Here is a 15,793-nt window from a genome sequence, read left to right as displayed (position 1 = left end):
GACAAATTGAGGCTGGTAACAAATACATTAACCTGAAGATAATATGTCTCCTATATTAATATACAATTCTCCCTTCCCAAATATGTTTTTTTCTTACTTGGGCAGTAATTAAATTTAGAAGCACTTTATCTCAAAACAATCAATATAAAAGCAACTTTAATTAAGAACTTAAAGAAAAACAGTACTAAAAATGACTTAAGCCAGTAATTCATATTCCATGATACTCTGTATATACTGATATATATGCATAGGTATAGCCAAAGCTATAGATGAGACCCAAATATAGTATAAAGAGTAAACAAATTTGCTAACTTCTCGTAAGTATTAAAAATTTGTATTAATCAGAATTATTTTGCAAATGATGCGCTGGAATTAAGCACCGAAGCTGTCCAAATGAAGTATTTCTTACTTTATTCCTATGTCCCAATGTCCAAGAAAATTCATATAATCTATAGATTAAGATGCTAAATTTACCCAAAATCTAGTTGGGTAACTGTTATTTAACCTGATCTTTCCTTTTTTATTTTTTTTTAGGGTAATATTATATTCTACACTGGGAAATATACATTCATTCATTTTTGGATTTGCCCTTTAAGATATTTGCAATAGAAATTAAATTTCTAAATCTTATTATAAGGAGTATACCATTAATTTGATGTAACAGACATTTGAGATGGTTAACAATTTACACAAAATAATTTAACAAACTAATAAAATATTAGCATTAGGATCATATTTGAACATTTGAGCTTATTAGATTACAGAATTCAAGACCCTAGAGGAGCCTGGGTGGTGCAGTCAGTTAAGCGTCTGACTCCTGATTTCAGCTCAGGTCACAACCTCACGGTTTTTGAGTTCAAGCCCCGCATTGGGTCCCACACTGACCATGCAGAGCCTTCTTGGGATTCTCTCTCTCTGCCCCACCCATGCACATACATGCACTTCTCTTTCTCTCAAAATAAATAAACTTAAAAAAAAAAAAAAAAAGAATCTAAGACTATTAAACCATTATATATTCTTATAAGCATATTTATAAAAATCTAATCATTAAAGAGAGATGAGAGAAAATGCGATTCTGGTTCCTAATCACAAAAATTTTATCTGAAAATGAACATTATTCTAAGCAAGTATTTCCTTTCTAAAATTCCCATATTAACTCCTGGCTAAGGGTGTTCTGAATGCGAAGAAAAGTCCTAAAAGAGTCTATGAAACCATAAATATTTTGCAATGCTCTGAGGTGACTTACAATTTCAAATGGCTTTTGGTTAATTAGCTAAAAACCAAATTACCAAACGACAAATCAACCAAAATTGAATCCAGTGAAAATCAATGTGCCAATATGATAGGTGAGCTAAATATATCGTCACTTAACACCAATCACAGACAGACTGACACATTATATTAGTCAAGTGCTTACACAAATATTTGGGGGAGGGTCTGAGTGTGAAAGGGTGTATGAATTCACATGTGCACAAATGAGTACATATCACATATTACACACTCCCAGGTATAATTTCTTATGTATCAGCTCTGAAATCATCTTTCTCATCCACCCGAGAAAGCAAATCTGTGAACTAAGACATACTTGAAAGAGAGAAGCCAGTCATTATTAGAAAATCTTTAGCATTTCTGATATTTGACATCTGAAACTCAGAAAACACAAGAAAACATAAGCCCACAAAGGAGAAAGCCTTACATAAATCAATCCAGCATCAGAGCCCAACTTCAGGTGTGCCATCGTGGTTCTATCTTTAAGGGAATGCCATTTACTTAAAAGAAAATGTGAATGATGCCACTTGGAGTCAGTGCGACGGTATCACATTGAGCTTGGCCAGTGGCCCCTCCAAAAGAAGTTGATACACACACACGCACACACTTTAAAAAATAAATAATACAAATGCTTTTGGTTTTCTGGTCACTTGGCCAAATGATCGTCAATAATTGGTTACTGACCAACAACAAAAGCCAAGAATCAGAAAAAGACTAAGCTCTTATATTAAAGTTAAATAATCTGTATAACTCTGAACACCTTATATAACTTTTCTGAAATTAAGAGTTCTCTCATTTTTCCAACGAAATAGATTTAGTATGCATGCTACCTTCAAAAGATTTAATGGATCCCATAACTTCTCATAACATATTTTGTATAAAACACAGAGCACAACTGGGACTATCATAATTATTCTTCCATATATACACTGCCTATATTGACAGAGTTGGAAATTATTAAAACCATTTTCAAAGATGTCTATTATTCTGCCACTTTAAAAGGAGAATTATCTGTCCAATTCCTTGATTACCAGTAAGCTACTTTAACTGGCACTGTAATTGCTATCTTCATACTATATAGCTAGAAAGGACTTTAATAATCTACACTAGTATAACTCAAACTGTGTTCATCTAATTCTCAGAGGTATTCCAAGGGGAAGGAGAGGAGAATTTAATAATCAAAAAGATTTGGTAATACTTGGTTAAACAAGTTCCCTCAAAGCCTCCACCAGTTTAATAAGCAATATGAATCTCTGCAAGGGGAATACAATGTGCGGCATTTTTCTAACTCACTTGATCATGGAACCTATTAGTATATCTCAATGAACCAGGATCCTACAAAACAGAATTTGGAAAATGCTAATGTAGACCAGTGTCATTCTACTTTACAGATTTACATACTGAGGCAGAGAGATGTTAAATATTAAATAATGTGAATTCACACCTACCAGAATAGCTGTTAAAAAAAAGAAAGGGGCGCCTGGGTGGCACAGTCGGTTAAGCGTCTGACTTCAGCCAGGTCACGATCTCGCGGTCCGTGAGTTCAAGCCCCGCGCCAGGCTCTGGGCTGATGGCTCAGAGCCTGGAGCCTGTTTCCGATTCTGTGTCTCCCTCTCTCTCTGCCCCTCCCCCGTTCATGCTCTGTCTCTCTCTGTCCCAAAAATAAATAAACGTTGAAAAAAAATTTTTTTTAATAAAAAAAAAAAAAAAAAAAGAAAGAAAGAAAATCACATGTTGGCAAAGATGTGGAGAAACCGGAACCCTGGTACACTGCTGGTGGGAACGTAAAATGGCACAGTCACTGTAGAAAAGGTTTGGTAATTCCTCAAAAAACTAAATGGAATCACCTTATGACCCAGGAATCCCACTCCTACCTATATACCCCCAAACAACTGAAAGCGGAGACTTCGATACTTGTATGCCTGTGTTCATTACAGCATTACTCAAATAGCCAAAAGTTGGACACAACCAAGTGCCCATCAATGCATGAATGGATTAACAAAATGTGGTATATACATGCCATGGAGTGTTATTACTCAGCCATAAAAAGGAATCAAGTTTCAATATATGCTACGATATGGATGAACCTTGAAAACTATGCAGAGCAAAATACACCAGACACAAAAAGACAACTATGGTATGATACTACTTATCTAGAATAGCAAATTCAGAAACAAAAAAGACAAGAAGTTACCAAAGGCTGAGATTAAGAGGAAATGCTGATTTGTTGCTTAATGGTTACATAGTTTCTATTTGGGGTGATAAAGATTTTTTTTAGGGTGCCTGTGTGGCTCAGTCAGTTAAGCAACCGACTCTTGATTTTGGCTCAGGTCATGATCTCACAGATTTGTGAGTTCACACCCTGCTCGCAATTCTGTCTCCCTCTCTCTGCTCCTCCCTTGCTCACATGTGCGCTCTCTCAAAAATAAATGAACTTAAGAAAAAAAAATTTTTTTTAATAGATAGCCTGGCTGGCTCAGTCGTGGAGTGTGTGACTCTTGATCTCAGGGTTGTGAGTTTGAGTTGGGTACAGAGAATTACTTAAAAATAAAATCTTTAAAAAAATAGTTTGATGGCTGCACAACATTGTGAATGTAATAATCGCCTCTGATCTGTACACATCAATGGTTAAAATGGCAAATCTTATATATATTTTAACATAAAAAATGATTAAATAGCTAGCTAAAATGGCAAAGTAAAAACTAAACCAAAACTCCTGTTAATCCACTGTTTTCTCCTAAATTAAACTACAGTATTTTCAGCGAATTCTTGGCCCAGTCATTTATTACTTATGTATTTACTTCACAGAGGTGGTTCCACATAAAGGAGAATCTGTAAGAAAAATAAGTCTAAACATGAAAGTAAGAAGAAATACTAATTCTATTAACTCAAATGGCAATCCATCTTTCAAAATTTGAACAAATTGGGATGGGGGAGGGACAAAAGATTACCACAAAACAAATAACATAAAATCATCAGAATATACTTTTATTTATATTTCAGTGTTACCTAAAAACACATATGAGAGTAAGGTTAAAATATTTATGTCCCATCCAACATAAATTATCACTTAGGTTTCTTATTTCCTAAGAAATAAGGGCTAAGAAGCTATATTTCCCGTTTCAGATAAATTAGAAATTTTCTAGGTATTTTCTATAGATTGCAATTATTCCATCATACCTATTTCACTAGCAAAACCACCCGCTATCTCTCACAAGCGTATGTTATAGATACATGTTTTCTTATACTGATTTACTGTTCATTTTTTAAAAGTAATTTTAGGGGTGCCTGGGTGGCTCAGTCAGTTAAGCATCTAACTTCAGCTCAGGTCACGATCTTACGGTTCGTGAGCTTGAGCCCCACGGCAGGTTCTGGGCTGACACTCAGAGCCTGGAGCCTGCTTTGGATTCTGTGTCTCCTTCTCTCTCTGGCCCTCCTCCACTCAGGTTCTCTCTCTCTCTCAAAAATAAATAAACAAATTTTTAAAATTTTTTTTAAAAAGTAATTTTAGCTTTCCAGCACTAAAATTTTAAGTAATAGTCTCTTTACAACTTGTAACTCTTCTTCGAGGTCAATTACAATCCTTTTGACCTATGAGAAGTAAAATTGTTTTCATTTTATTGTACTTGAAATATTTTCCCATGCTATTTATAAACACTTATTTTTAGAATTTGTAACATTTATATTTAAGCTTACATAAATGCTACCATAATTTCCTATGTATAGAAAAAAAGCAGGTAATAAAATTTTCTGATTTCTAACCAAATTATTGTACTTTTAAAATCACAACTTGTTTATTAATATACAACCCCCAAAACAATAACAAAAACCAAACAATAAAAGGCATCTTTTCTAAAACTTAGGCCAACCAATGAAACACAAACTATTAAATACAACCAGCAAATGTTTCCTTTATCTGTACCCAAGATACCATATACAATAAAAAACGTTAAATGTCTGAAACAAGCTTCACTTATTCTGCAAATTAGGTTGCTTAAAACGTTAAAGGTCTTCAAGCTTAGTTATTCACCAACTCCCTTTCTCATTATCTAGAGAGAAAATGCATTCTTTTAAAAAGAAGCGCTCATCTGTGGAAACTTTCTAATTAACTCGGTTCAAAGCATGTGCAAGATGGCAGTTTTCTACAATTTCAGCATTTTAATTGGCAGAAAATGCTTAGCGGCCTATTCACAACCCCCCTTGGTAATTAAGCTAGGGTCAACTCTATGACTAAATGAGCCAATCTTGTGAAACAAACGATTTCCACCATACATAGTATATGGCATACTTGGTTTACAGCAGTCTTTGAGCAGTAATGAGGTGGTCGCTGTGTCACTATGGGAGATTTATATAGAACAAGTTAACCTTTCTTAATAGTGCAGCAGTCATTAAAAATAATTACTAGCAGGGCATTCTTTCTAACAATTATTAACATCTATCAGGACATAGTTAATTCAAGCTTCATTTCTGACAGTGCTAATAACCACCTGCAAACAACTAATCAATATTCACTATTACTTATGTATTTGCTTTCAAAGCTAGTATTATTTCCTCTAAGGCTTTTCAGATTGAATAAACTATAATTTTCAATATTATGATGGTCAAGCATCTGTCAATACCATTGTTAAAATATGTCAATATTATAACAAAAATTTAAGTCATAATCCAGAGTTGATGTAGTAACAACTAGAATTTCTTAGAAGCCTTAAAAATAAAAAAAATTTAAAAAGGCTATTCGTTTTAACTCTAGATGTGACAATCTTGTCAGTCTGTGTTTTTCCATGTAAAGAACAAAGTGTTTTATTTTTAATGTAAGTCAAATAATCTCAGGCCTACCTTCTCCTTTCCCCCTGCCTCATTGAGAATTTATAAGCACCTGTGAGAGACTGTGGTTCTCAAGGTGTTTACTCATCTACAAAGGTCACTGAACATGTAATGAAGCCAGCAAAGGGAACATATTTTATCTGTCCAAAGACCAGAATTGAGAGCTACTAGGTGGACTTTCTCTGCCTTAATGACTGGGTATTACCTAACAAGACTATTATTCTTGGGTGTTTTTGTTTCACTAATCTATACTTACAGCAATACTTACTTATACAAATACCTCTACCACTTTCTTGTCTATCTATGTCTGCACTACCTGTCAAAACACTACCAAATATAACTAAATTTAACTCTCTTTATCTTCCTGTCACACTTTTGCTAGCAAAGCAGACTTAAGAACCTTTTTAGCAGAAGCAGTGGAGATGGGTACAGCAGTTACAATTACAAGCTTTAGGTGGAGAATACTCTAGTTCACATCACGGTTCTGCTACCTGGCAGCTATGTGACTTTGGGCAAGTTATTTCATTTCTCAAAGCCTCCATTCCAGCAAATAGGAACAAAAAAAGTTCCCATCTCAAGGGTTTAACAAATTAAATATCCTTGTAAAAGTATTTAGAACAGTACATGGTAAGGTTCTAATAAAGACTATAATGATTAATTTAGGGGCGCCTGGGTGGCGCAGTCGGTTAAGTGTCCAACTTCAGCCAGGTCACGATCTCGCGGTCCGTGAGTTCGAGCCCCGCGTCAGGCTCTGGGCTGATGGCTCAGAGCCTGGAGCCTGTTTCCGATTCTGTGTCTCCCTCTCTCTCTGCCCCTCCCCCGTTCATGCTCTGTCTCTCTCTGTCCCAAAAATAAAAAAAAAATAAAAAAATAAACGTTGAAAAAAAAAAAAAGACTATAATGATTAATTTATCTATTCTCAAGTTATTTTCCTATTGCAAAGAAATTACCAATAGGTAGGTACCTATGAGACTTATTTTGTTATGTATTGAGAGCATTTTCTTTTACTTGAACTCTTTCAAGCTTTAAGGAATATCTATCTCTATCCCAAATAAAACTCATATATATATGGAATGTGATATTCTTAAACATGTCTACCATACTCTTGTGCTATGAAAAAATTTTAAATTCTGCATTTTCCACCTTTTATCTTATCAGAATTTCTTTTTTGGCCCACATTCACACATATTAATTTAATTTAGTCTCTTTCATTACAATGCAACAGTGCCACTCCATCTTTGGCATTTCAGCCAGAACTGCCTTCATCGTGATTTTGCACATGATAAAGTTCATGAGAATTCCACTCATTCTGAGAAGACTGTATTATCAAAGTACACTAGGCTGATAGACAAATGACCCTTGAACACTGTGGGGTTGGGGACAAACCCCTGCCTCTGCACGTGTAGCCAAAAATCCAAGTGTAACTTTTAACTCCCCCCAAATTTAACTATTAACAACCTACTCTTGATGGAAAACCTTACCATTAACGTAAACAACACATATTTTGTATAAGTGTTACATATCGTATTCTTGCAATACCTGACTTTTCCTGAATTTCTTCAGTATTTCTAGGCTACCCGGTTCATCTGTGAGGTTTTTTTTTTGTTGCAAACCTCTAAGAGATTTTCTAATTTATTTATTGAAAAATATCTGCATACAAGTATACACATGCAGTACAAATCTGTGTTGTTCAAAGGTCAACTGTAGTCATAAAATGATCTTCAAAGACTCATTTTCAACAAGTGTCTTTCCTCGGCTATAACTAAAAGCTTACAGATTAATATTAAGTAATTTATTCAATCAATATATCAGCACTTTTTGTTCAAAGTACCCTTTACCTACTTAGGCATTAGAGATGCTTGAGATGAAAGACCTGGTCACTTCCTTCAAGTAGCTGAAGTCCACAACAAAAACAGATAACAAATCCAATTATTAAAATCCCTCAAGCTCTGTATGATAATGGAGATATCCAGAGAGTGTCAAGGAAGGGGATTTAATTAAGCCTAGGATAGTAAATAGGTTATCCCAGAGGGTCTAACCCTTGAGCTGAATTTTTGACAAATCATAGTAGTCCCTCTAGTAGAAAGGTTTAGAAGGTGAAAAGGCAGAGATAAAAGAGGGAAAAAGAGTATAATCCGTCATTAGGAGTTTGTTATGGTTAAGGCTGAAAGGATATAAACGAATGATCAGGGGACCCAGGCTGGCTCAGTCAGTAGAGCACTCAAGTCTTGATCTCAGGGTCATGAGTTTGAACCCCACATTGGGTGTAGAAGAGCTTACTAAAAAAGAATGGTAAGGGATAAGGATGGAGAGGTAGGTAGGCAGGAATCCTATCCTGGAAAGCCTGACTGGCCAAGTAAAGGACTCTGAAATTTGAACAATACAGCATAATGCAGTTTGCTAAAATATAGGAGAAAAAAATAAAACTAGCACATCACATCAAATCCATGTTTTCTAGGGGCGCCTGAGTGGCTCAGTCGGCTAGGTGTCTGACTCTCCATTTCAGCTCAGGTTGTGAACTCACAGTTCGTGAAGTGTGAGCCCCGCACTAGGCTCCATGCTGTTAGTGTGGAGTCTGGTTGGGATTCTCTCTCCTCTCCCTCTCTCTACCTGCCCCTCTCTCCAAAAAAAAAAAATAAAAAAAATAAAAAAATAAAAAATAAAAAATAAAAAATCCATGTTCTCATAGACTTTATTGCTTATAATAAAAAGATATAAAGAAAAATATTACAGATCTAATGAAAAGAATTAACTAAACCTGGTAGATAATAGCATAGTTATTAACTGACCAAAGGATTTATCAGACAAACCTTAGCGTTGGTGGGATCTAACATTTATTAGGCCTAGGAAATGCGGGCAAATTACTAAATTTGTCTATACCACAGTTTCCATATCTGCAAGAACAAGAATCATGTAGCAGCTCCCTCGTATAATAATGTAATAGATTATTGTTAAAATTTAATGGGGGGGAAAAAGCATGTGAAACACTCAGCACATGGATAGTAAAATGATTAAATACCCTCGGCTTGAATCCCAGTACTATCAGGGATTAGCTCTGAGACTGTGGGAAAGTTATAAGAACATTCTCCACCTTATAAAACTGCTGTTGAGGAGAAGTCATTAACTTTTACTTAACACTTAACACTACAATACGTGTTTGTTAACAAAAGTTAACACTATCACTAAAAAGAAAAAGTCTATGTCAGACAATCTCATTTGTATTCTAGAAAGGGACGGTTATGAAGTTATTTCAACAATTCAATCAAGAACCAAGAAGGACCTGAACAAAAGTTATAATGGAGTAGACAGAGTTGGAAGGTATTTAAGAGAAGATTCAATTGGACTTGACAACTGATTATATAAAGGAAACAAAATAAAAACCATATGGGAAAAATTTCAAAGACTTTCAGATTTTATCAAAAACAATTGTTATGGTTTTAGGGATTCAGTAAGAGGAACAAACTTTTCATGGAGTAGAAACTTTGGAAATCTCAAGTGGGAGGTACCTGTGAACATCAAGGTGGAGCTATGTAGCCAACCTAATATGGTTTGAAAAAAGCCTAGATGGGGTGCCTGGGTGGCTCAGTCAGTTAACAGACTGACTCCTGTTCAGGCCATAATCTCATGGCTCATGAGTTTGAGCCCCACATCGGCCCTGTGCCGACAGATCAGAGCCTGGAGCCTGCTTCAGATTCTGTGTCTCCCTCTCCCTCTCTCTCTCTCTCCTGCTTGCTCAATCTCTCTCTCTCAAAAATAAATAAACATTTTTTAAAAATCTAGAAAGAATTTTAACAAAAGTTTCGGTCTTTTGTTGAAGGTCTCTATAAAACTGCCCATGATGAATTCATGTGCCAATCACTGGCACTTCTGAAACATTCAGAGAGTTTAACCACACTGGCTTCCCTTTTTATTTCCTTATAAACTTAATGTTAGCTTTTTATTAGAGGCCCTCAACTCTGCTAAAAAGTAACTATAACACCAAATCACTTTAATTAGTGGCCCCAATATTTACATTTGCCCATGAAGAAGAATCCATTTTATCGCAAACCTACAATCTCCTTTTTAATCTAGTTCTCTATCCATAGCAAAAACATTCCTCCATAATACCAGAAAGGGACAAGTAAGCTGTATTGTGCCTCTTGTCTATCCCCAATCCTTTCTAAATGCTCATATCTAAGCCTGACTAAAACACCGAAAGTCACCCAAAGGAAGACAATTTGGAATTACAGTACTAATTCAATTACATTAAAAAAATAAGTAGAGAGACTATTTTGAGGGAAAAAAAACTTAAATCTTTCTTACCTGATGCCCCTATATTTGCCTTATCTTCAGGAACCTGATTTTTATCTTTATTTAAATCTTCAACTAAAAGTTTGTCAAAATGCTCAATACAAAGTCTGCTGTCGATTTGATACAATAAAGCAGGGCAAAGGTATGTAAATAAATCAGGTGAGATCGGAGAATTGGCACCATGACCATAGTATTTTAACAACTGAGTGACGTTCAAACACTGCAAGGGAATTGATAAAACAAATTAAGTAAGAGTACTTTAAGAAGATTAAGCAGAAAAAGAAATTACTATGTAATGAAAAATATTCTAAATATTATTTGAAAATAATCTCTAATACAGATAACTATTACAAATAAAGGTTTCTTTTAAGGATTTATGATGGAAATACATTGAACTTCATTACCCAAGACTTTTTATGGACTTTAGCCATTTTTCCACTCTAATACATGAAGATAATGACTTTCTTGGTAACTGATAAAAATCACTCACAACTATATTCGTAAGGGGTGAGAAGAAAAATCACTTTCCTATTCAAAGTGAAATCATCAATCATTTGTCAAATAGACACAAAGTACTTTAATAAATTTATATTAAAATATATCATTCTAGCCTAAATGCTAAAAGCAGAAGACAAGAGAAGGCAGCTTCATCCACCAGTACTTTTAAGGGCAAAACAAAGCAGACAACACATAGCAAACAAGTTTGGACCTATCATATGCAAAATATCTAAAATGAAGGCAAAGCAGGTGGTAGTGCTTTTTCTTTTTTCCCCTACACATAATACACTTCGGTTGTATGCTTGTTACTGACTTGCTACCTCATTATATGATTTTTTTTATGGTATAAAAAACAAAATCAAAACACACAAACAAAAAAATGCTTCTTCTCAGGTTAATGTGAGATACTACTCTATCTACTGCACAGAACATTTCTAGAAATCCTAAGAAAATTCCCAACATGCATCAGACCTGTGAAGATATAAAACAACATGTTTGACTTATGCAGACCCCACAAGTCTGGTAGAAAGAATATGATAATGTCTGGTTATTATCAACAAAAGATTCTAAGATATTATCTAAAGTAATAAATAAATAAAAGCACTTCTTTACAAATACACTAAGATTTTAAAATATAAGTGACTTTATTTATTTATTTGTTTTTAAATAGAAGTGATTTTAAAATCAGTGTTTATAACTGCTAAAATCAATATCTGATTATCCAGGGAAGAAACACAAAGATATTTCCGTAGATGCAAAACATATTTCATAATAGAAACAGAAACAGCAAAGGGTAGGGTCATTTTCCATATTAAATGGTGCTGCTTTTTATACATATGAGCAACAAATAAATTCAACTTTATTAATTGAATAAATTAATAAATAAAAATAAATTTTCTCAACTTTATTAAGAATAAAGAGTACTAAAAGTTAAACAAAAATGTTGATATACCTTTAATGAAACAAAATGTGTATGAGGCAAATAGTTAAAAAAAAAAAATCAGGAAGGAACAAATCAAACGTGAAAGTATTCAAAAGAACATGAATATTTTAAAGGAAAACATAACCATCCCATTACTAGTGGACTTTCCTGTTATTTTATCTTTTTGCATTCACCCTAAATCTGTCAAAGGGCATGGGAGAAGATTAATTTTAAGGCAGCAGGCCCTCTGTATCATAAAGTGACATACGGAAAACAAACCTACCATATATACAAAATACCTGACTTTGGAGCTACATCAATGACAGGGAACCATTCTGTAGTTAATTCATTAAGTTAATGATTATGTAAAGAAAATGCCTAATCACTTTCCAACAGGACAGGTTGAACACAGAGGCTTTAATTTTCAAATATCTAGAAACCAACTAACAATAACAAAATGAAAACTTGGGAAGTCAAAACAAGTCATAAGCAAGAAAGTAAAATAATGAATATGAGTTCTAACAACCTCTGAACATTTACATTTGAGGGACCCATTTTTGAGAATAACACAAGTGAAAATCCAGATAAAAATCTTTAATCTGATTTTATGATCTTAAAGTATTTTGTTCAGAAGCATTATCTGGAAATAAGTTTGAATACGATGGACTATTCTCCACTGTTACTTCTCTTTTTACCTAAAATAGTCCACAATTATCTGAGAATTATGGAGCAACCATCTCTTCACACCTACCTCATGCTGACGGTCATCTTCATTATGATCTTTGTGGGTAGCAGCTGAATAAATTGCACTTTTTTTAACATGTGGTGCTTCTCGCTTCCTAGTATGTCGAAGTTCACCTTCATTATCAGGATTAAGATCTTGGTGTCCATGACCAGGATCGTGACCGTTATGTTCTGGAAGGCGTACGTGAGAATGACCTGGGTTATGTACACGATCAGGTTTGTGGACCCGATTATGTTCATACTGTTCACCCTGATCATGGTTGGGGGGGAAACCTGGTGTAATAACCTCAGAATTTTCATTACTTTTCTTCCCTTTTCTCTTCCTTTTTCCTTTTGGTAGCTTACTTTCAGATTGTTCCTGTGTTTTATTGGTCTCTGTTGAAGGTTCATGGCTAGGCTCCCCACGCTCACTGTGAGCAATGGAATCATTGGGAAAATGGCGAGTGGTGTTATGATCTAGGTGGTGATGCAAACAATGGTGATGACATAAGCGATGATTACGGTCATGTGTATGTTTATCATCAGATTTGACAGATACTTCAATTGTCTCTTTCTCTGGATCACACTTATGGTTTCTTTTTGTTGATACACTAGTCACAGTTTGATTTTCTGAACTTAAATGATTGTGGGAATGCTGGTGGTTATGGGAGTGAAAATGCTTTCCCTCTTGAACTGCCAAAATATCTAAGTGAGAAACATGATCGTGGCCAAGATCCTCATGATTAATCTCAACAACTTTTATCTCTCCAAGGCCCAAGTTTGTTAAAAGTTTCTCCAGACCAAAAAAGGATAATCTTCCATTTTCACCATAACGGTCAAAAAGTTTTTCAATGTAATATTTTTTTTCATTTTCAGCATCCAGCACTGAAAATTTGCTTGACTCCGATTCTGTCATCCCACGACGATGTCTGTGATGTTCTTCAGAACCATGGTCATGTTCTTCATGGCAATGGTTGCAGTGATGGAAAATAAATGTCAGCAAACAAATGAGGCAAAATTTTGTGTGCATATGTACCTTCATTTCTATTTTTCCTAAAGGGATTTAAAAAGAGAGGCAAGTATTAGTTCATACTTAGACACATTCAAAATAATCATAAACTCTCCAGAAATTGCTAATCCACTAGACAAATGTTTTACATTTCTTTCATGACTATAAATCATTCTTTCCTTCTTCAATTCCCTATAAAGATGGCCCCTTTTATCAAATGTGTACAACCCTTCAAATTAGTACAAATTGCTCAAGACTCCATCTATAAGACAATTCTGACTCCCTTTAAGCACAACATGTAAGAGTCTCCTATATATTTATACAGAAACTGTTGGCTTCCTTCTTATCTGGTCCTTTACAAAAGTGTGCTAATCTCTGTTCTTGAGGTCCTGGGCAGTACAATAAGACAAGAAGATGAAATAAAATGATAAAATGTATAAAAACCAGAAAGATGGGCGCCTGGGTGGCTCAGTCAGGTAAGCATCCGACTCTTGGTTTTGGCTCAGGTCATGATCTCACAGGTTCCTCCATTTGAGACCCACATCAGGCTCTGCGCTGACAGTGCAGAGAATGCTTGGGACTCTCTCCCCCTCACTTTATGCCCCTCCCCTGCTAGTGCTCTCTCTTTCTCTCAGAAAGAAAGAAAGAAAGAAAGAAAGAAAGAAAGAGAAAGAAAGATGTCATTCACAAATTATAGGATTGGGTATATAAAAAATCCAAAAGAATATAAAAATTAATAAGCTAATTCAGTATAATTGCCATATATAAAGACAATAACCTAAAATCAATTTTACTTCTATACACTAGCAATAATGAGAAATTAAAATTAGAAAACAGTATCATTTACAGTACCAAATGACTAGGAATAAATGTAGCAAAAGATGTGCAAGACCTTTACATAAATGAAAGATCACATATTACTGAGACAAGTGAAAGACCTAAATAAATGGCTATATCATATTCATGACTGGATGTTATACAGAGCCAAAGTAATGTCAAAATCCCAAAGGAAACTGAAAATTGATGAGGTACTTTTTATAGTTATGTGGAAATAGTAAAGTCCAAGAATGACCAAGACATTCATGAAGAACAAGAACACTTACTCTATCAGCAACTAAAGACAGTGTGGCATTTGATGGAAGAACAAACAAATAAATATACCTAACAAACAAAGAACAATCTAAAAATAATAAAGATTCTTTCCTCCTTGATGCTTGGTCAACTCGATTTCCATTTGAAAGAAAAAATAAAACTTGACCCTTACTTCACACTATATGTAAAATCAATTCAGACAGATTATAAACCTAAACCTCAAACAATAAATGTTAAAGCAATAGAGTGTCCAGAACTGTACTGTTCGATATGGTAGCTACTACCCACAGATGGCTTACATTTAAACTACCTACAATTAAATATCCAGCTTCTCAGGGGCACCTGGGTGGTTGAGTCAGTTAAGTGTCCAACTCTTAGCGTCAGCTCAGGTCATGATCTCCTGGTGCGTGGGTTCAAGCCCCAAGTCAGGCTCTGTGCTGACGGTGCACAGCCTGCTTGGGATTCTCTCTATCCCTCCCCTGCTCACACTTTCTGTGTCTCAAATAAAAAAAAAAAAAAAAATCAGTTTCTCAATCACCCTCACTACATTTTCAATGCTCAATGGACACTTTCAGCTTATGGCTACTATATTGGACAGTATAGATATAGAACATGTCCATCATCACAGAAAGTTCTATTGGATAGCACACTTCTAGAACATAGAAATGCAATGTGAGTCAATTATGTAATTTTAAAATTTTCTAGAAAAAGCAGGTCATTTCCATATTTAACTCCCTATATATGCAAAATGTGATCATTTCAACATATAATAAATATAAAAACTATTAATGTGATTTTGATATTCTTTTTTAATACTATGTTCATTGAAATCCAGCATGCATTTTACACTTACAGAACATCTTTACTCAGACTAGCCACACCTCAAGTGTTCAATAACCACACGTGGCTACTGGCTACTGTCCTGAAAAGTGTACAACTAGAACATTTATTCAGCAAACTACCATTAAGACCTTCAAGATAGAGGACAAAATTTAAGAGACTCTTAAGCATGGAGAACAGAGAGTTACTGGAGAGGTTGTGGAAGCAGTGATGGGCTAAATGGGTAGGGGCATTAAGGAATCCACTCCTGAAATCATTGTTGCACTAGATGCTAACTAATTTGGATGTAAATTGAAAAAATAAAATTAAAAAAAACCTGTAGACTA

General features: G+C 34.8%; 1 protein-coding gene across 3 annotated transcripts in view; it reads right to left on the bottom strand.

Annotated features, from left to right (window-relative positions):
* SLC39A10 (solute carrier family 39 member 10) overlaps nucleotides 1–15,793 on the bottom strand; it is a 143,550-nt gene that overhangs the window by 28,408 nt on the left and 99,349 nt on the right. For all 3 annotated transcript variants that reach the window (XM_045480579.1, XM_045480578.1, XM_045480580.1), the window contains 2 exons: nucleotides 12,555–13,579; nucleotides 10,396–10,603 (listed from right to left, as the gene is read on the bottom strand). In XM_045480579.1, the coding sequence (XP_045336535.1) occupies nucleotides 10,396–10,603; nucleotides 12,555–13,568 (1,222 nt within the window). In that variant the 5' untranslated portion in view covers nucleotides 13,569–13,579. The remainder of the gene's footprint in view (nucleotides 1–10,395; nucleotides 10,604–12,554; nucleotides 13,580–15,793) is intronic.

The sequence above is a fragment of the Leopardus geoffroyi genome, chromosome C1, assembly GCF_018350155.1.
Source record: "Leopardus geoffroyi isolate Oge1 chromosome C1, O.geoffroyi_Oge1_pat1.0, whole genome shotgun sequence".
Lineage (NCBI taxonomy): Eukaryota > Metazoa > Chordata > Mammalia > Carnivora > Felidae > Leopardus > Leopardus geoffroyi.
Note: the sequence above shows the minus strand (reverse complement) of the source record. Positions and strands in the feature narration are given on the sequence as shown.